General features: G+C 41.9%; 1 protein-coding gene across 1 annotated transcript in view; it reads left to right on the top strand.

The window, feature by feature from the left end:
• KCNK10 (potassium two pore domain channel subfamily K member 10) overlaps positions 1-22,877 on the top strand; it is a 156,158-nt gene that overhangs the window by 71,373 nt on the left and 61,908 nt on the right. The window contains exon 2 of the mRNA XM_006158016.3: positions 1,182-1,513. Within this exon, the coding sequence (XP_006158078.1) occupies positions 1,182-1,513 (332 nt within the window). The remainder of the gene's footprint in view (positions 1-1,181; positions 1,514-22,877) is intronic.

Genomic DNA, 22,877 nt, shown 5'->3' on the forward strand with positions numbered 1-22,877 from the left:
TTCTTGATTTGCCTTGACTTCCCAACACAGAGACTGAACAGTTCAGCTCCCACTGGGGTGGGATCATTTGCCTCACTTAGGTAATTAGGTTTGTTATCTCCTAATACTGTATTTATACAACAGCCAGGCTGCACCATGGCAGAGGCCATAATAAGAATTAGAGTAATACAGCGGAGAACGGAATTGAAGTGCAATGGCCATTCATTGCTGCACAAGACAGATTTCTGTAATGCATGATAGCATTATGTGGGCAACACTACCACTTATGCCTTTACAGAAAAGCTTCTAACTTAACATATTCCTTTCCAAGGTAATGAGATAGCTCTTAAAGAGACCAAGGGACCTTGGAGAATTCTGTGTGTTTGAAAAAGCAGGAAGAGTTTCTTTCCAATGACTTCTTATTAGAAGACAATAGAAGACACATTTTATTATTCATAGATCAAGATTACTAATAAATGCATCTAAGTCATCTTATTTTCTGTTAGGAAATACATTTAGCATCTATTTTATGAGTTTAATTGACAGAAATTATCACTCATTGTTTTCTTGCCTTCTTATGGACACCTTTCCTTTTCTTTCCTTGTTTTTGCTATTAATAGTCTTCAGAAATCTTTTATTGTACCTGACTTTTGACTCTTTTCTCTTAGAGCAAGATCATCCTTCTTTCCTTTGTTCTGTGATAAGGGGATTTTAGATGGCCATCTCTTCTCTGTTCTTGGTGGTACTTACCCTTCAGCACTTCAATAGAGTATGTGACTCATTCCTATCCAGTTTATTCCCACTCCAAGTTGTACAATATGTCTATTTTTTTTAATATGGTAATACGTTGTGTGTCTTACATCTTGTTTAAACAAGGGAGCTAAGGGGAGGAGATGAATTATAAATAACAGAGAGATGGATTTCAAATCTGGACCCTTGTAAAAAAATGGAAACATTTCAAACTTTTTAATTAATACTCTTTTTTTGTTCAAATCAGGACTCTCGATGCTTTTTTTTTTTTTTTTTAGAACTTGAACAGGCACCTAGCAACTCCCTGACTGTAAATGTGGTGAACTAATTTTTAATCCTCAGAGTTGAAAGCTGGCATAAGGAAGACATCTGTGCTTTGTTTCTGATAGGCTTTGTGTTCTGTATTTATAAACAAACTCTCTTCTTCCCTCTCCCCCACCCCAATTCCTCAGTGGCTGTTCCTGCAGCAGCGCCGGTGTGTCAGCCCAAGAGTGCCACTAACGGCCACTACCCAGCCCCACGTCTCTCCATTTCCTCCCGAGCCACAGTGGTAGCCAGAATGGAAGGTGCCTCCCAGGGGGGCCTGCAGACCGTCATGAAGTGGAAAACCGTGGTTGCCATCTTCGTGGTCGTGGTGGTCTACCTCGTCACAGGTGGTCTCGTCTTCCGGGCATTGGAGCAGCCCTTTGAGAGCAGCCAGAAAAATACCATTGCCTTGGAGAAGGCGGAATTCCTGCGGGATCACATCTGTGTGAGCCCCCAGGAGCTGGAGACCTTGATTCAGGTGAGCAGGGAATGAACAACCTGTGGGGACCAAGGTCAGCCTTGATGCTGTCTTTTCTGGATCATTGAGTTTCCCTTTTGGTCAAGATGTTCCTGGTGGTCAAGAGGTCCTCTCTGGGGAAGTGACATTTGAACTGGGATCTTAAGGAAACCAGAGCATGAGACATGTGATGATGTGGGGGTATGGGAGTGGAGGAATGCAATAGCCCTGGCCCAGACATGGGGCGGGTTGTATTCTGTATCACCTGGTTTTGGGTGTGGTCATCAGAGGCTGCAGCAGGTAAAAGGGCTTTGATTTTTCAAATTCAAATCCACTTGTATGTGGTAATAAACTTCCTGGATCTGAACTCTGTATAAAATGCTGAGTTAAGTAGATGCCCTACAAGCCAAAGTAAGAGAATTTTAAATCAGCAAAGTTGCATTAACCTGTCTAAGGTCAATGAGGAAGAGAAAGGCCCCCAGATGTCTGGATAAAGAGGTTGTTGGTGACTTGGGAGACCCACTGAGTGGATGTATGGGGATGAAATAATATAGATTAACAGTTATAACAATCATCGAATTTGCTGTTTTGTGTATCAGACACTTCACTCAAGGTCTGTGTATTAAGAAAAAGAGCCATGAGAAATGGAGGCAGAGAACAACCTAAAGAAGCAAGGCCCCACAGAGCCCAGGGTGGTGTGGGCTTGGCAGGTGGGTTTGGCAGGTGAAGGCTGTGGGAGAGCCAGAAAGCCCCCTATAGTAGTGTGATGGGAAGAAGCAGTCTGGAGGGTAGAGAAGTCTGGGAAGTTCTAGAGAGAACCAGGTACCATGAGGGAGAAAGGAAAATGGTTTGCTTTTGTGGCCCAGACACTCTCCTGAGGAGAGTGGTGACATTTATGGAGGCAAGGGAGAGTCTCATCTTTCTGGGAGTTCAAAAGTTAGAGAGACAGAAAAGAGCTTCCATAGGCCCTTCTGGTTCTGGGATCATTACATCAAACTCATATGGCTACTATAGCCCAGGGCTGTGTAGGATTTGTAAGTCTGGATTGCTTTATTATTTATTTATTTCAAACAACAGTGACAGGGTAGAGAATTGTGATGTTACTTGCAGTCTGGCACCTTCATATTAAGCAGATTCTTTTAATTTTTTAAAAAAGTTTATCTCTTTATTTCTTCTATGAGAGAGAGAGAGAGAGAGAAAGAGAGAGAGAGAGAACCTCTAACAGGGCCCTGACACTTCAAAATATCCCTAGCCTCAGCAACTCCAGGCCATAGGTGCACACGTGACCGGGGAAATGAACCTGGACCCCTCCCATGTGAGTCAGCCTCACAGAGTGCCGGGTTCTACTGCTGGGACACTTTCTGGTCCCCTTAAAGTAGTTCGAATAATCTGACTTGCTTTTCAAATAAATAGAAATACAAATTCCACCCCCTTGAAAAAATGTGATTATATAACTATGCTCTATAATTTTTTATTAAGAATAAACTTTTAAATGTTAGAACCCAAGGACATTTTGCATCCACAGATAGCCTATGCATTGCTTTGCAACCGATTATTGCCAAAGAGAGAAATGCTTTTGTAGGGAGATATCAAAATAAATCGAGAACATCGGTGATGTCACAAGCTCTCTGAGCTTATTTGTGTATTTGTTGATTAATTCAGTATTTCTGTATTACCCATTCTTTAACCTTCTCCCCTATGAAACAGCTCAGAGGCTAAAATAAAGAACAGGATGGGGGGACCATCAGATGGCGTAATGGTTATGCTGTTGGCCGTGGTTTAAGTCCTGGACTTAGCAGCTTAAACTCATGCCTGGCACTTGTGTATGTGTGTTTAAAATCCTGAGAAAAGAATGGAGGACGAAGGACTGTGGTGTGGTCACCCCCCCTACATGGGTTTGTGTGTGTGTGTGGGGGTGATGTCTTTCTGTCTTTCTATCTCTCCCTGTCTCTTTGGACAGTGCATGCACCCTATGGCAAAAATATCTCTAAAAAAATAGAACAGGATGGGGAAGTATGGATGCCCTGATTCTGGTGTTGCCATCCATACCTGTGTGTGCACTTAAGATAATTTTATAATAATTAAAAAACTACCCTTTATTAGGCACTTGTTATGAGCTGGATGCTTTACATCCATGATCACATTTAATCTTTCCAAGTCTAAGCTGATATTCCCATTTTACAGGTGAAGAAACATATGGCAACAGAAGTTGAGTGACTTTCCAATTACCAAGTGGAAGAGCTGAGAGTCAGAGTGAGGGCTGTCTGACTCTTCATGGCCTCGCCCAGTCAGTCTACATGCTCTTTGATAAATTTTTCTGCCTCGCCCCGTCAGTCTACAAGCTCTTTGATAAGTTTTTCTTTGTAACTAGTTCACCTCTCCCATAAACCTTTACTTTATGTTCAACACTCTCTAGAATTTTAGCAGTCAAAATAGTTGAGTTCCTTGTTCCCTAATATGAAGCATTTCTCTATTTCTTCTCCCTATATCCAGTGATTTTCAGTTCTGGATCTGGAATACTTTCAGATCTTCATCTACTATGGTTTAAAGATTGATACTTATGTTTATCTAGAGTCTTTCTTACCATGTAGGTTAAGTAGGTTTACTTGCTGAGTCTGCCTCAATCAAGAATCAGACCTTTATGTATGTCATTGATGCCTTCATAAGGATGAAGAGATCCACACTGATAGACCAGTGGTGCTTTCTCATCCTTTATGCCTCTGAGAAGCATTGTGTATAGTGCTCAGAAAAAAACATAGTATTTAAAAATAGTTTGTCTCCACATTTGGAAGGTGCTTCAATGGACTGCATTTCAAACTGAAAAATAGTATTATTGTGTCTCACCAAAGTCTGAAAGAAGTGACCAGTGGGTAGAGAATTAGATCAATGGTGTTTATTTCATCATGCCTCTTGCCTGGATTAAGGTGGAAGATGTGATTCATCAAACAGAGTACCCAGAGCAGCATAACCCTCATGGAATGCCTGTATAGCTTAGAAAAGTTATAGCTAAGTAGGGATTTTCAGACAAATTCAGCCAGTTTATGGGGAATGGGTATAGACCAGAGGAAACCCATGCTTCATTGTCCTTGAAAGGTGAAGAAAGAAAGATTGCTGTTATGGAGAAGATTGTCTCACTCGTTCATCTACCCATCCTTTGATCATCCTCTAGTCATTCTTTGAATTGCTATTGAATTCTTGTTGGAGCAGGTACCATGCTAGGTGTTGGGGATAGAAAAGATGAGAGTAAAACATACCTTGAGCAAGTTACTTACTAACTTTTTTGTGCCTTTGGGATGTTGAGAGGATAAAATGCACTGGTTCATGAGAAGGGCTTTGACTTGTGCTTAGCAAGAGGTGAGTACTTAGAAAGAGGTAGCTATTGCTGCCAGTGCTGGTATTACTGAAGGAGCTCAGAGTTTCAAGCAGTTCTCCTTTTCATTCTCTTTCTCTCTCTTTTTAATTTGCCAGATGGTGTGTGTGCTCACCTGAGAGAGACAGAGAAGCAGAGAGAGAGAGAAAGAGAGAGAGCAATGATGAAAATTTCCTGTTATATGCTCAAGAATCTAGGATTTACTGCCAGGCATTTAGCCACATATCCTGGGCTTAGAACCACTATGCCCTGAAACAGAAATGTAAACTATGTGAGGGGGCCTAGTAGGATGAAGGACATTTGGTGACCTGTCTATGACCTGTTGAAGGAGCTGTACATGGCTTGAGGTAGGTGGTATAGAAAGAGGTGCTAGGAAACGAGACTTGAAAGTGGGGTCAGGGCTGGTTTGGGAAGTGCCTGGAGTGCATTGCTGAGGATTTGGGGCTTTATATTGTGGGAGTGGGCAGACACTGAAATATTGAAGCAAGGTAGTGACATGATGACAATTTCCTGTTAAAATAAGTGAGAAAGTTGAGTTAGAGGAAAGAAAATTTGGAGGAAGGAAGGCCAGTTAGAACGCTATTACACCACCATAGTTGAGAGATGCTAGGAGGCAGAGCAAGGGCTACATTTAAGAGTTGACAAAGAGAACTTGAGAACTGCTCGTTTCTCATTCAGCACACTTTCTGGAGCGTCTGCAGGTTCTCTGCATCTCTGCATGTCATAGCTGTGACTTTGTAGGCCATGCAAAGCCTGGTGAGGAACACCCAGACTCAGAGTAACCTTCCTGTGTTAACCTTCGTGTAATGGGCTGTGTGTTTTGAGCAAGTATCATAGTCACCCATGGCCTCAGCTTCCCTTCTGTAAAATGGGGAGTGGAATAATAGTGTCTACCTGTGAGGGTGGTCTGAGATTAAATAAAAATCTTAGAAATTTTTAGTTGATACTATTCTAGTAGCTATTTGCTAGGAAAGGATGAAAAAATAGACCATTTTGAAAGAATTCTGCTAAGGGAAAAAAGAGGCTCCCAAAATGCCCTTTGGGGTTTCAAATCCTAAATTTTCTTTTTAAAAGCTTCTTTCTTACTCTTTTTTAAAAATTAAATTGCTAGAGAGCATATGTTCTTGCACCCCCTTCCCACACACACACAGAGCACCCCATAATGAGATGTGGTCACTCCATAGTGCCTTCTCCTCCATTTCTCTATCCCATGAGGATTTTGAGCATGCCTGACATGTTTCTTTTCTTTTCTTTTTTTTTTTTTTTTTTGAGAGAGGTTTTTGCTATAGGGTACGTGCGCTCACCAGAAAGACAGAGAGAGACAGAGAGATAGAAAGTGAGAAATAACCCCCCAGGGGGAATGGCCATGGCACAGTCCCTTCTCCTCCATCCTCCTCTTGGGATCTTGGGCACGCACACACACACACCCGGCATGAGTTTAAGTCACTGGGTCCAGGACTCATACCACGGTCGACTATAGGGGAGTTCAGCAACATAGCCATTACGCTAACTGCTGGTCCCAACCTGGCATGTTTCTTACATCACCAGGGCAGGGATTCAAACCACTGTCAGCCACGTGAGCTCTGGTTCCTAATGCACAACACATTACTATACTTCAGGGTGGGCCATGCTTATCTTATTTTATCCATGAGTGAAAGAGACAGAGAGGGAGAGAAAGGGAGACAGCATCCCCAACAGAGTGCTGATGGCACTGTCCATTCCACCCTAAGCTGGCCCTGGATCATGGGCATGTGTATACCTGGTCTCAGGGTGGATCTTTTCATGTAGGTTACCCTACTTTTGCATTTTACTACTAGCCATTTGTGAGCTTTCACATCCTAAATATTTTTTTTTCTTTTTTTGGATCCTAAATCTTCAAAAACTGACAAATTTAGTGTCTATTTTTCAGTTGCAAAGTATTCGTCATAGAAGTTGCTCCTCCAGTGCTGGGTTGGGCTACTGATACTATGATGCTCCCTATCTTTGTTGCTTGAGCCCATGGAAGCAGCACACCAGTTTTTTTATTCCATTTAGAGTGCTCAAAAAAGATTAAGAGTTTGTATGTCCTGGAGTCCTGCTAAGAAAAAAGAGAAGAAGGCTTCTGAAAGATAAATGAGACACAGAGAGAACCTCAGGGACTAAACAAGCTGGTTCAGGCAGCACTGAGGAAGCAGGTCACCCGACCATTGATTCCAAGGTGTGAATGAGTGAAAGGGCTTCTATCTCCAATGTCTGATTGCTATTTAACTCCTAATGAAGTGTGTGGCTTTTCTGTCGAATGGGTTAGGTCTGAAAAAAGGAAAAACTAATCCCAATTCTACAAGGGTGAATTTGATGTCTTAGGACAAACTGCTTAGCCCACACTGGGGTTCAGTGGTTCAGCCCATAGAAGACATATAGGATCACCTCTCCCTAGAACATTGCTGCAGAGGCATGAGGAAGTGGCAGGCTGTAACAGGAAGACTTCCTGCAGAGCTGGTGTAATAATGAACAATGGCTACCACTATTGCTTGTTTAATTTCCTCTAGGCATTCTTAGTGCGTTAATCTTTTAGTTCATTTCATTCTTGCAACACACTTACAAGGTAGGTTCTATCATCGTCATCATCCCATTTTATGAATGATAAAAATATGTTCTATGTAGTTAAGGAACTTGTCCAAATTCACAGCAGTGCTTAAACTGGGATTGAACTTTAAAAGTAAGACTCCAGAACTCATAACCATTGTGCAGCCCTGCTTTATTGTGTCAAAGATGAGTATCTTCTACACTAAGTTTGGACTTTGTCCTATAGCTTTCACTCCAAGGAAAAGACCGAAGGGAGAAGGAGAAATGATTTGGGAAAACTGAGCTATATGACTGGATACCATAATATTCCAAATGTAGAATATTGAATTTTCTTTTATTTTTGTAAGTTATTTTATTTATTGTATGAGACAGAAAAAGAGGGATACCCTTTATAAGGTCTTATATGCCAGGATCCACTCCAAATCTCATTGGCCTGGATCATGGGTGTGTGCGTGCATGCTCGGTGTACTCAGGGGCGGGGAACCCAGAACCTTTCCATGTGGGTCCAGTTGCATTACTGCTGCACCACTACTTGACCCAGAATATTGTATTTTTTTTTTTTTTTTTTTTTTTTTTTTTGGTGTGAGAGAGTTTTGCTACAGGGCACATGCACTTGCTAGAGAGACAGAGACAGGAAGTGAGACATCACTTCCCAGGGAGAAAGGGCATGCCACAATTCCTTCTCCTCCATTCTCTTCTTGGGATTTTGGGCATGCACACATGCCTGGTGTGAGTTTCAAGCCACCTTATTTGGGACTTGAACCGTGGTCGACTACGTGGGAGTCCAGTGATGTAACCATCACACCATGTGTTGGTCCTAGAATATTGTATTTTCAAACAAAGGTCATGCCAGGAGGGGAAGGAGCACAGGTGTTAGTGTCAGATAGACTTGGTCCTTTAATGCAACAGAACCTAAGTTTCCCTCTCACATTAAAGAGATGGAACAGTTTTTCACACTCAGATAAATGGGAGCAGTGGATGGGATAATCCACATACAGTGCCTTGCACAGTGTCTGGGACATCATTGGCATTCAGGACATACTATTTCTTTTCTTTTTTTTTTTTTTGGAGAGATTTTCACTGTAGGGCGCGTGCGCTCGCCAGACAGACAGAGAGAGACATAGAGACAGAAAGCGAGAAATCACCCCCCAGGGGGGATGGTCACACCGCAATCCCTTCTCCTCCATTCTCCTCTCGGGATCTTGGGCATGCACGCACACGCGCCCGGCGTGAGTTTTAAGCCACTGGGTCTGGGACACGAACCGCGGTCGACTACGTGGGAGTCCAGCGACATAGCCATTACGCTAACTGCTGGTTCCCAGGACATACTATTTCTATTCCCATCTGTCTTCCTTCTCCTAAGTGAAGGAAATTCAAGGAATGCAATTGCATACACAAAGGAAAACACACCCAGAGCACTTGTATTTCTTTGGCAGTGAAATAAGGTAAATTAAATGTGTTTTTGAAGTTACAGTTTCATTGAACTTGATTTGACAGTCACTCTGTCAAAGAGAACTTCTTCATCCTTCATGCTCTCACAAGTCACAATTGCTTATCTTCTTATTACCAATACAACTGAATTAGGAGCTTCGGTGGCAACTCATCTTGGAGAAAGCAATAGAACACCCATATTCTGTAACCCTCAAAGAATGAAATTGTGACTGATTGATGGGGAAGGCAATAATCCTTCAGCCTGCATGGCTAATGATTTTGTAGCTGTTGTTTGTCAGGATGTGAGTTCTTGGATATTTTGAGACTGGGAAGTCTTCGGTGGACCTCTTGTTGAAGAAAGAGGTGTCTCATGGGAGTAGATTTAGTGTTGGATGAGGCCCCTTTGGAAAGACATGGGAAGGGAAGACATGCACTTGCAGTCTAAGTGCCTAGATGTAAGGCAAACAGTGAGGATTCTTCTTGTGTCACTTGAGAGCATTTATGGGGAGAAGCTGGTTGAATTCTCTCCAGGTGAGCAGGCTACCTCATGGCCCCCAAGGCTGACTTTTCTCCTGGTATACCTCTGTCCTTGCTGTGACTATTTAATTAACTTCTCAGAAGCCTCTTGACCTTGAAAAGGGTACTTTCTGTTTGTGGTAGACTCTTTGTCCGAATCATTCATCTGCTTGGCATGGACTAGGTCCAGAACTTTCTTGAGTATGAGCCTTTGGGGGAGTGGGGTGGGATCCCTTTTCATCTTGCCATGTCTCCTCCTTCCTGACTGGTTCAGTAACTTATAAAGAACAGAAGTTTTTTTTTGACTCACAGTTCTGGTGCTGGATAGTGCAAAGGTGTGAGACTAGCATCAGGCTGGCCTCATCATAACATGAATGACAGAAACAGAGGCTGGGGAGTGTGTGCAGAGAGACATGGAGATAGCCATCTTCTATTTATGCCAACATACTCTTGTAAGGGCTAACCTCTTGTTACAAAGCTAAAACTCACTGGGTCTCAGGGGACATCAATAATCTATTCATGAAAAAGGTGCCTCCATGATCCTGTCACCACTCAGTAGGCCTCAACTCTTAAAGGTCTTCCCACTTTCCAATGCCATTACACTAGGGACAAAATTCCAAAACTTGAACCTTTGGAGGACAAACCGTTATCCAAACCATAGCAGTGATCCTACTTATAGGTAGTGGGAGAAGCAAATCTTTTCTATATGATCACACAGATGAGTGTAAATAGAACCAGGACGAAAACAAACAATCCAGTTTAGTGGGATGGGAGTCCCAGGTGGAGGGTCTAAATGTTCAAGCCCTGTGGAGGGAGTAAACAAATGAGATGTCTCAGGACTTGAGGGAAATGAGCAAGTATTCCTGAAGGTTGGTTAGCAAGGGAGTGTGGTGGGTAATTTGCCTGGAGACAGGCAGAGGCCAAACTGTGCAAGGCATATTACTAGATTTTAAGAGTACTTTGAAGCTATAGTAAGTGTGTGTGTGTGTGTGTGTGTGTGTGTGTGTGTGAGAGAGAGAGAGAGAGAGAGAGAGAGAGAGAGAGAGAGATATCAGGGTCTCACCATGTTGTGGTCCTTCTGTCCCAGACTCCCAGTTAGCTAGGACTATGGTGCATGCCACTGCACCTGACTTATTTAAGTTGGGCTGGGAATTGAACCCAGATCTCCCATGCAGCCTTAGCCACTATTGCATGGTACTTTCCTGCTTGTGTCACAGAGGCTGGACCTAAGGTTATGTTTTAAGCAGCAGATTCACATGTCTGATAAATCAGTACATTGCCATTTTGGTCCATCATATAAACCCAAAAGGTAGTGAGGTAGATAGGAGCTGATTTTGAGTAATTAATTCATGTTTCACTTGTTTATCTTGTCAACAACTAAATATTTATGGAGTACCCACCATGGTACTCTGCTACGTGTTTTTCTCTGGATTTCTGAACTTATATCCTCAGTTGTGCCAAAATTTAGCTCTTGGAGAGAGACTTCATGGGCCCCCCACGTAGGATCATCCTTGCTTGGCTCTTTACCACTAAACACTCCCATTTGCCATTGTAGTTATTAGACTCTGGCCATCTCTCTCCCTCTCATGCCTTTGAAGTTGAGTTTATGTCTTTTATTGATGTATCCCTAATGTCTGACTTAATGACTGGGCAACAGAAGATGCGTGAGGGTTGGTGAGTGAAGAAATGGTGATTCACTGGAAAGGCAGTTGTGGGGAAACATGACACCTGCCATGTTTATTTACCTGCCTGTGGAAATCCTTGCTGTGACTTTGGAGTATAGTGCCAGATTAGCTTTCTCTTTCACTACCCTGGGCTGCCCCCTCCTCTGAGCAGCCTTTTGTTCAAGAAGTTCAGGCAGCAGCCAGGCAGCAGGTGACCTCTGTTGAGTGCAGGTTTGGGTTCTGTGCACAAGGACACAGCTCCGAGGGTCTGAAGCAGTTCTCCTTGGCTTCTACCCTGAAATCAGAGATGGTACCCTTTCTTCAGTGAAGTGGTCACACGGAAGATTGTTCAGTTCATGCAAGATTAGGTCTGTAGCCCCCGACCTGTCTCTACAGGCCTCAGCTTCATTATTATTATTGTTTTCATCCCTTGGGTTGTTGATTTCATTGCTGTTTAGTGAAGAAGACCTAAAGCTTCTAAGACAGAAATTAAAGAGCTAATGGAAATTGGCATGCCACTGGAAAATACATCTGCAAATGAGAATGAAGTGTTTCAGAAAAACTCCCGTGAAAATGAATGGGAGAAATGAATTTTTATGCAAATGTGCATGTGTTTTTTCTCACCGAAAGTGCTGTTGTGTACATTATACAAAAGTGAGATTTTGGTGGTGCATGGCTCGTTCGATTAGTCTCACAACTTTCATGAGCAGGGTCTTCGAAAAGCTCATGGAAAATGTGTGATAAAAAAACTATGGGTGGATTTAAAAAATTTTGTACCCAAACCAACTCATCCATTTTTCCATGATCTTTCTGAAGTCCCCTCATAATCAAATGTATTCATTTAGATAACTAATGTTTCTTGGCTACCTATCATGGAGCAGGTGCTGTATAAGGTTCCAGTGATTTAAACAAACAAACAAACAAACAAACAAACAAAAAGGAAGAACAGAAAATGTGAGGTGCCAATACCCAGTCCTCAGAGAACTTGTAATCCAGAATTGATGATATCACTAGCTAACACTAGCATGGCGCCTACTCTGCCAGGCACGGTTCTACATGCTTTAGGTATAGTAACTCATTTAATCTTTATGATGATCCTTTGAGGTAGGGATAAGCAACTGACCAACAGAGAAGTTAAGTAACTTTGCTCAAGTTTTAAGTGAGAGGTAGAATTGAGATACAATGAGGCAGCACAGCTCTGGAATTCATGCTTTTGTTTTTTCCAGATAATGATTATATTTATTATTTTGTTGCAACATTCAAAATGAAAGTGAACTGTGAGCTGCAAAAGCAGGCAACTTCATGAGGATCATAGGCAATGGCAGCATCCATTGTGGAAGGTTAAAATGAACCCGTCCTGTAGGCGGTACAATGCCTGCATGCACAATGGTCATCAACAGTGAGGTTATGACAGCATCTGCCATCTGGAATTTACACACCAATGGGAAGTTTAAAAGTGAACTTAAGGAACATTGGCCACTCCAATCTCTTAGCCAGGGAGTCTGGGGAGAAGGCATCAGAAAATGTCCAAAATCTATACAAACACATAGGTTTACAAAAAAAGAAGCCTAAAATCAAGCCTCTCAAGGAATTTGCAATTTGCTCTTGGGAGGAGATCCCCATTTTACAATGTTTGAACATACTCTTTCTCCTGTTGGATAGCTTCCTTTTTAAAATTTTATTTTATTTTAATTTCTTTTATACATTTAATCACGACCCTGGCTTTTGACAGAAAGTGGATAAATGTGGAAGATTTACTGCTGAGTGAAGCAAGCCAGGCTATGAAGGATAGTTTCCTTTGGAGGAAGAGTATTTTTTTCTTCAGTATTAATTTTCTTCAGTTTTGATCTGTCAAATTTCTCCACTTTCGACAAGTCTGACTTACCACTCGTCTTGACTAAGATAAAGACTGAAAACATAGAGGCTACCGAAAGGCTGCAGGGAATGCTGCTCACTCTGAACCGGGTTTGCATTCCTGAGCAGCCACAGAATTCATGCTTTTTAACCACAATGCTCTATTCTAGGGTCAGGGAGACCAACTTGCCTTGGATTGTTAGAATCCAGTGTGACTGGTTCTAGAAGATGAGGAAGCACCCTGGCCCATATTTGCAGAGCAGAGTCTCTGATTCAACTTAGGGGACTCCCACAAAGCCCTTCCTTCACCTGTGAGGACCTACTCCTGTCCTCCAGAGGAACGTGGCTTTGTGTCCTTATGGAAAGTATTGAGGCTGGGTCAGTATGTTCTGTTTAAAACCAAAACATGTGAATTATCATTCAGTTCTGCGATTAAGAATAACTTATCAGTCTATAATGAGACGATTTATTTTCCTTTCCTGCTTGATGGAAATGGGCAAAAGAGCTGAAAAACCTTCTGGTGTAGTTAACTTGTCAGAGTATGTGAGGATATAACTTTTTGTTTTGTTTTGATTTAAGTGATGATCAGAAATACAAATTCCAACTTATCTACCTTTCTCCTTTTCAGGTGGAAGGCATTAGACAGAAGAGCTTTAGAAAAATGTTTGTAAGGGGGACCAGCAGTTAGCGTAATTGCTATGTCGCTGGACTCCCACGTAGTCGACCACAGTTCGAGTTCCGGACCTGGTGGCTTAAACTCATGCTGGGCGCGCGTGTGTGTGTGTGCCCAGGATCCTGAGAGGAGAATGGAGGAGAAGGGATTGTGGCGTGGCCATCCCCCCTCGGGGGTGATTTCTCGCTTTCTGTCTCTCTGTGTCTCTCTCTCCCGAAAAAAGAAGGAAAAAAAAAAAAAAGAAAAATGTTTGCAAGCTAGATAAAAAACTATCTGTGGGATGGAGCAGTCTAGAGTTAAAAGAATGGACTTTAAGTGGTCTCAACTTTGATTCTTACTAACTATGTTAACTGTGGGCAAGTTTAACTTCTGTTTTCTGTTGTCTCATTTATAAAACGAGGATAATAATATATAATGGTATTACAGGGCTTTTGTGAGGATGGAAGAAGATAAGAGAGAGTCTGGCACATTGCAAAGGCTGGCTACTATAATTATTTTTGTGAGTATTCCAGAACTTTCTGTGAAGGTTCAAGGATTGTCTCCATTTCTTTGTCTGCCCCCTTATCAAACTACACTCATCAAAGAAGGTACCACCAACTCATTCTCTAAGGGAGCACAGAAAATGGAATATTAGTTTGGATTAATACTGAGCACTTGAGAGTAATGAGGAGAGTTAAATAAATAGCTACAGAAAAAAAAAGAGCAGAAGCATCTCTTTTTCATGATATTATTGATCATCTGTCAAATTTCAGGTGTTCTCCCATGCACCAACAGTAGAAGAAATAGAAATTGTTCATTGCGCTCACGTTCGCAGTGAGTCTGAATTCCTGTAGCCAATCATTTTTTTAACAGAAATTGTATAGGCTCAGCTTTTATAGGAACCATCTCAAGCGCAGAATCGGCGGGGTACATGTCGAACATTCTCCTCAGGAGCAGGGAAATGTTTTAACATCACATGGCAAATTTGTTCTTCAACTTATAGAGGTTGAGTTCAAACTGAGATGAAAAGGTGATGGTTAATCTGAAACTTTATTGATTGTATCAGAGTACACACATATATCTTTGCTTCCTTAGCAGACTCTATGCTTTCCCTGTAGTTTAAAATTTCTTTTATTCCGTCCTTCCCTATAGTCAAAGAGAGAGAGAAAATTCATTCTATGTCAGAAGGTTTGGAAGGTAAAGCAGCTTCCCCAAATGTGGCTTTGTCTCTCGTGGCAGTATTTAGATAATCACTAGTGTAATAATCAAAGTGCTGGAGTGGAGTTTTAGAACATCCTCCCTCTCCCAATCCAAAAGATTAACTCAGGGCAGCCAGGAAAGCCCGCTTGTCTGAGACCACATGCTGTAGTTGTGCAGTCTGGCTTGGGCTTCTTCCTCTTATTCTGCAGACAGATTCTCTGTGAGTCCTGTCCATTCTGCAGGTAGCCTTCGCTTTAGATTTATACACAGGTTGTAAAGTTCTGATGAAAGCCTGCTGCCCGGTTCCCCAGGGACAGAGGAAAGGCTAATATTTGCACATAAATGGATACTCAGGACATCAGGAAAATAAAAAGCATCATAATTTTCACCATGGCACTGAAGGTGGTGCCTTTTTATCGTCTGCCCTGGTTTTTGTGAGTATCTGCTTGTGGGAGATCTGGGGTGGTGTGGCAGTTAGGATAGCCACTCAGCTGTGGCAAGTCTACCCCAGGCGGGAGGTGAAGGCATAGGTACCTCAGCCCCGTCTCCATTTCACTTTGTCCTCTCAGACTATTGAGGTGTCCCAGCTTGGGTGCGGCCAGCTTGTTCTCCCCAGAGGTGTAGAGGTGAGCAAAAAGTGTTTGAGACAGAGATAAAGAAGAACTTAGGTTGGAGAGAAGCCACCTTTCCAGAGCTTAGGATCGTGATCTTCCTGTTGGCAATTCTTTTTTTTTTTTTTTTTTTTGAGAGGTTTCTGCTATAGGGTGCATGCACTTGCCAGAAAGACAGAGAGAGATAGAGAGACAGAAAGCAAGAAATCACCCTCAGGGAGGATGACCACTCCACAATCCCTTCTCCTCTGTTCTCCTCTTGGGATCCTAGTCATGCACGTACACGCGTCCGGTATGAGTTTAAGCTACCAGGTCCGAGACTCAAACTGTGGTCAACTACATGGGAGTCCAGCGATGTAGCCATTATGCCAACTGCTAGTCCCCCTGTTGGCAATTCTAGCAGTGTTTGCCAGCTTTGCCATGCAGATGTATGCTTGTAGACAAAGCGCTTCACTCTTTATTCCAAGTCTCACATGCTCATGGGATGACAGCAATGTCCACCTTCAAGGTCATCATAAGGGCTGAATTAATCTGTACATTAATAAGTGTTCAGAAAGATCCCTACTTTATCAATACTCTTGGGTTGTCAGAAAAGTCATGATGCATTTTTCAAAAAACATGGCATCAGCAGTTGGTATAATGGCTATGCCATTGGACTCCCATGCAGTTGACCACATTTCGAGTCCTGGACCTGGTGACTTAAAACTCATGTCAGGCGCATATGTGTGTGTGACTAGGATCCCAATAGGAGAATGGAGGAGAAGGGATTGCGGTGTGGCCATCTGCCCGGAAGGGTGATTTCTTGCTTCCTGCCTCTCTGGTGAGCCTATGTGCCCTATAGCGAAAACCTCTCCCAAAAAAAAAAAAAAAAAAACCATGAAAAAATGTGTCATGGCTTTTCCGACAACCCAATAGATAAGAAATGATAAGGCTCAGTGCCCTAAGTCTTACATATATTTTTAAAAAACCTGACAACCCTGCAGGGAAGATATTGGTTCCTCATTTATTTAATAGATGAGGAAACTGGGACTCAGTGAACCTGAGTAACTTGTTCAAGTTGAACATTTGTTGCTTTCTTCAAGAACTTCCTCTGTTTCAAAGTAAGAGATGAGAGGCTTACACTTCTCCTCTCTGTACTGAAGCAAAGACTTCTCTGGCCATGCGGTACCGTGCTGAGTTGGGCCTGACTTCCTCTCTGACACCCTTTGACTGTTGTTTGAAATACAGATGCTCCTTGGCTTGCAATGGAGTGACGTCCCGATAAACCCTTTATAAATTGAAAATACCTTAAGTCAAAAGTGCATTCAATACACTTAACTTACTGAATGTCATAGCTTAGCCTGGTCTCTCTTAAATGTATTCAGAAAAAACACTGACATGAGTTTATAGTAGGGTAAAATGATCCTTACTTTATAATAAAATGTTGAACATTCCATGTGGTTTACTCAATAATGTACTAGAAGTGAAAACCAGAATGTTTGCATGAACGCTCAGAGTACAGCATCTACTGACTATGTATTGCTTTTGCACCACTGTAAAGTCAAGAAATCGTTAGGGTGAACCATCCGAGTTGGACACCGTCTGTCTTATAATGTGGCTTTGCACTTGGAATGTAAAGCCACCTTTCCTCCAGCCCCAGCATATTCACTCTGCGGCTGTGAAATATTTATGTGTGAGCTACTTCTGAAGCAGGAGAAGGAGAAAGCAATTGTGGCAAACAAATTAATAATGGCTCTGCGTCTCACCTGAGGCTCTTCCACCACAAGTGAGCGAGGAGGTGGAGGGGTGCTGTTACCTTGTTGCTGAAGCTTTGAATCACTGGGAGCATTGTGGAATTGTAATGCATGTGGTCTGCCAGTCGCCTTTCTCATGGGTTTTGTGGCTTTCTTTCTGCCCATTACTGGCTGGAAGTACGCTCATTGTCAGTACACTTAGGAAATGACTTGCCACGCCCACACCCTCCCTCTGCCTCCATCTCTGGCTAAATATCTCATTCATAAAATCTTCTCTGATTGTGCGCTCCAGTATGAATGTGGTGTACACAGAGCCACTGCCGCGCCCTTAGATGAGGTCCTCTCCTTTTGTCCCAGTGTGTGAACTGTTAGGAGAGTGACTGTGTGCCCTGGGTTACTCTCATCCAGTAGTCTTACAGAAACTATTAAACAGAGCCACCTTTCACTCTGCAAGTGCCCAGGTGGGGACAGTAAATCAAATGGTCACCCTCGCTGTTTGTGTCCATACAAGTGGCATGAATCTGCTGTATTTTCCTCCCAGTGTGAGAAGAACTGAGTGATTGTTGCCCTGCCTTTGTTTGGCTTTCTTTTCCGTGCCACCTAAGGAAACAGAGAAACAGATGATCTCATGGAGTACACAGATCATAGGAAAAAAGCCATGGACAGTTAGTGGTCCCCTGTGGGTCATGATTCATCCCGGTGTAGCATAACACTCGTGATGTGTCTCGCACTGTCCTCAACAGTGATTTATGCAGCCTGCCATTGCCTGATGGGAGGAACCTACTGGGGGGGCGGTCCTGTCTGGGGAAGAGTTATCTCCCCCTCCTCTCTTCCTGTACATCAGCCTGAGGCCCCGGTGAGGCCCGCCACACTTGTGAGAGGTTGCCGTTTCTCTTGTATACTTTCAAGTTAGCCCTGGTGCTTGGTGTGGGAGAGCGGGGATTTAGGGGGGTGGGGGGAGAGAGAGAGAGAGAGAGAGAGAGAGATTCTTTAGATCTTGCCCTCCTTCAAGTAAGTGCCTCCACCTGTCTGTCTGGCGAGCACATGCGCCCTATAGTGAAAAACCTCTCCAAAAAATAAATAAATAAATAAATAAATAAATAAATAAATAAATAAATAAATAAATAAATAAATAAATAAATAAATAAATAAATAAATAAATAAATAAATAAATAAATAAATAAATAAATAAATAAATAAATAAATAAATAAATAAATAAATAAATAAATAAATAAATAAATAAATAAATAAATAAATAAATAAATAAATCAGTCATGTCTTTTTTTGTTGGGTTACTTTTGCATTTATCTGATTTTAACAGAGTAGAATGTTTTCCTCTTAAACCTCTTGGGACATTATGTGACTACATTTATTACTTTGTTCACTCATTTATTGTTGGCTTAAGCATCTACTACTGAGACATTTACTAAGTAGTTGGGTTGGTCTGGGATTTCCAATTGAGAAGCTAAAAAGGGTATTCAGGAAGGGGGTAGAATTAAAATGTAAAGTAATGCCCTCTTATCTATTATACTATTACATCTATCTATCTACATCTATCTATCTATATCTATCTATCTATCTATCAATCATCTATCTATCTATATCTATATCATCTATATCTATATCTATCTATCTATCATCTATCATCTATCATCTATCTTGATCTTCATAAGACCTCTCTGAACTCAATAATAGTTGAACTTATAGAGAACAAAGGATGCTCACTGAGCCTGAGATTGGCCCGAAATGATGCTGACAGTGGTTGGATCTCTACCCTACAGCACCTCTGAAGCTACACTATGCGTGTGTCATTTCAGTCCTAATGGGTAGTCATCTTTACTGCTGTAGCTAGCATGCAGAGAATACAACTTTACAACTTAAAAGCACATGCATTTAACTTTAAAATGTTTTACTTGTGTTCAAACAATTAAGGTCACTAGAGAATCCTTTAGGAAATTAATAGAAGGTTGAAATATGAACTTAATTAGAATTATTATTATTGAATTAAAAATGATGCTACTAATTCACATAATAACAGTCAGCTGTAACTTGACTTGGCTGGTTCATTTTAATTATGGTTGTTTGCCAGTTTTTCTGGCCCATAAAATCCAGATCTAAACAGAAGCAAACCTCATTTATGGGATTGGGGTTTATCTAAAGTCTTACCAAGAGTTTGGTGACTTTTCGGAGAGTTTATTTTTCTCCTTTTCATTTCTAATTCTAGGTCTTTCAATGAATTACAGTTGACCTTTGAGCAATGTGTGTTTGAACTGTGTGGGTCCACTTACATGTGGGTGTTTTTTTGTCATTATTATAAATTATTTTCTCTTCCTTATAATTTCCTTTTTTTAATTGCTAAAGGACACATATGCTCACCAGAGAGAGACAGAGAAAAAGAGAGAGGGAGAAGAAGAAAGCATCCCCCCTATGGGATGTGGTGATTTCATGAACCTTTCTCCATTTCTCCATCCTGTTGGGATTTTGGGTACACACAGTTGGTGGGTTTTTCAAGCCACTGAGGTTGGGATTCAAGCTATAGTCAACCACGTGGGGACTGGCTCCCTTAATTCCAGTTCTATGGGGTTGGCCCAATATGATTTTCTAAACAACATTGTTTCACTCTAGTTTGCTTTATTGAAAGAATACAGTATATAATACTAACAACATACAAAATATGTATTAATTGACTCTAAGGTCAGAATAAGCTCCTGGTCAATGGTGAGCTGCTAGTGGTTAGTCTGGGGAGTCAAACAGTGCACGGGAAGGCCCAGCTGCTGTGGGGCAGTGGTAGTGCAGTGACATGTAAGACTGGAAACCATGTGGGTTTTGAATCCCTGGGTTAGCCTGAAAACTAGGGAAGAGGATGCCCAGGATCCTGATGGAGAAAGAGGATCATGGCATGACGAGATCCTGTCAAGGGTGCTTCTCTCTGTCTCTCTCTCTGTTTCTGTCTTTCTCATGTGCATGCTCATATGCTCGCTATCATTAAGTAAGTTATACTTATCTTTTCAACTGTGTGGGGTCAGTGGTTCCCACTCCCGCTTTGTTTAAGCGTCAATGCTGCTCAGATCATCCCTGGCTGCTCTGTACCCATAAAAACTCTAGTATTTAATTCCCACATAACTGCTTCCTTAAGGCATTTGGGTATGTTGCCTCTTTACTGAGGATTTGTGGGAGAGAGGAATTTACAGTACAGATAGAAAGAATTAAAAAATTGAGTATTAGATGTAGTTCTTCTTTGAAAGTCCCTGGCATTGACACTACTTAGCTGGAGCCTCCCATGTGTCAGCTGGTGTTTTGTTTCTCTTTTTATTTCTTTTCTTCTTCCTTTTGTAGAACTTTTATTTACTCAATTCCCTCCCTCTCTGGGTATAAAATCAACCTTTTTTTTTCCATTTTAATTTATTTGTATATTTTATTAAAATGTATTTTATTTAATTTTTAAAGTATATTTAATTTCTTTCATGAGAGACAGCATAGGAAAGAGAGAGACAGACAAACGGAGAGGAAGAGAGACAGGGTCTTGTCATTCGGTGAGCCCCAGTCTTTGTCTGGTCAGGTCAGCTTGGGATCTGAACCCATAGGTGGCCATGTGGCTTGGGTACTGTAGATCAGTAAGCTATTGCCTGCCCTGCTGAGGCTGGGCCTAAATTTTATTTTATTTTTTTTGCTATAGGGCACATGCGCTCACCAGACAGACAGAGAAAGACAGAGAGACAGAAAGTGAGAAATCACCCCCCAGGGGGGGATGGCCATGCCGCAATCCCTTCTCCTCCATTCTCCTCTCGGGATCTTGGGCATGCACGCACACGCGCCTGGCGTGAGTTTAAGTCACCGGGTCCAGGATGTGAACCGCGGTCGACTACGTGGGAATCCAGTGACACAGCCATTACGCTAACTGCTGGTCTCAAATTTTATTTTTTTTTTAATGTTGAATAATTAAGATTTTACCAGCTCCAATGGTTAAAAGAAGTTCATTATTTCCCATCACGTGCTCGAGTGGAGACAACGAACTTCATTTCAGTAGTGATCCTTGTAAGGTTCCTTCTGCTTAAATTCTCGGACAATTGCTGTCTTCTTCCCTTTCTGTCTGAAGGTGAGGATGGAGGCACGGAAGGTGGAGCGTACTCTGGGTACCATACGTTAGGGAAAGGGCAAAACCATCTGCTTTGAGCCTGGCAGGGTATGAATCCTGGCCTCTCTATTTCCTGGCTATATGAACTATGGCAAGTTACTGAACTTTCCTGAGCCTGTCTCCTCTCCAGGGGAATGATACTATTTTCTTGCAAGTTACAGATAGAAAGGATAAAATGCACCAATACACACGTAGAAAAGATAAAACAGAGTAACGTTACCAATACACCAGTCTAAATGGAAGCCCTGAACAAATGTTAGTTTCCTTTTCCTTTCAACTGATAGACACTTTCCTTGAGGGTTACATATGTAAACATGAAATATTTATCAATTGCATAATTCAAGAAAAATGAAACTTGAAAAGGAATCTCCTTTCAGATTTTCTTGGGGGGGAACAAATTCTCATCCCCCCTTTTTCCTTTGTGCACATCTGTATTGTTCTTGTGCTGCCTGGGGTCTGCTTAGGAGGCTTATGTGCAACTCTCAGCACTGTGAGCCTTGAGTGAAAAACTAAACGCTCTTTGCTGCTTCACAGAAGTTGTAAATATTAGGCATTGATGGTGGGATTTAAGGAACCTAAGTGACTGAGGCCTAGAAATGTCCCCAGAGTGTTCATTCCAAGTGGGACTATCACAGCTGAATGGATAATGCGGATCCAAACACTGGCTACGGCTTTGTGGTTTGGTCTGATGGCACTTACACAGTGCAGTGAAAACGGATATTTTGCCAGCAGAAGGGACTCACCATTTCTCTCTCTTTTGAAGCGGAGCAGAACACAGCCCTGACTGAACAAGTGATTGTTGTTAGTTTGGGCTGATTTAAACCACTGGCGAAGATTGTGTACATCCTATGCAGCTGGATTTTAAGTTCTGGGGAGCCGGGGTTTATAGTACAAATGATGAATGGCTCGCTATAGCCTTGCATAATATTTCACATTCTTAGATTCAGGAAAGAATAGACTAAGGATTATAAGGGATTTTGTCCCCCTGTGTTCCAGCCGATTGTCTGCAGGTCTGCCACATCTAGCCTACAGCTTCTTTTTGTACAACTCCTGAGTTAAGAATGGTTTTGGGCTTTTGTATATTTAAAGACTTACAAAATAAAGAAAAAAACATGCACAGAGACCACATGTGCCTCTCCAAGGCCAAAATATTTTACCATGTGGCCCTTTATAAAAAATGTTGCCGACCCCTGGTCTAGAGTTTGAAATATCTCAGATTAATGAAGGCAATGTTTTGTCGATAATGACCAACTTTCTCATTTGGGATCTGATTTGTGACAACCACTATGTGCCTGTTTTTTATAAAGCTTCATGTGCATCACTTAGGATAAATACAATCACATTTCAATCTATGAGTCTCGTGCTCTCAACATGGGGTTAATCATGCTTTGCCCAAAGAACTCCGTATTTGTTCTTCTAGACGTAAGTCATATGCCTGTCGTCTCTCTCAGGAGCTTCCATCTGTCCCCACCTCGCCACAGATTGTCTATGTGAATAGTCTGTGTTTGAGCTGCCAGGAGCACTTCCTACCTTTGCCCTTACCTATGAGGATGGCAGAGGCCAGCTCAGGAAGGGAAACCAAGGGTTTTTAACCTTGTTCTGCTTCTGATCATGCCAAGGAAGAGTCTTTGGCAGTATGTCTAATAGGTTCAG

Source organism: Tupaia chinensis, unplaced genomic scaffold (genome assembly GCF_000334495.1).
Source record: "Tupaia chinensis unplaced genomic scaffold, TupChi_1.0 Scaffold000568_1, whole genome shotgun sequence".
NCBI classification, from domain to species: domain Eukaryota; kingdom Metazoa; phylum Chordata; class Mammalia; order Scandentia; family Tupaiidae; genus Tupaia; species Tupaia belangeri.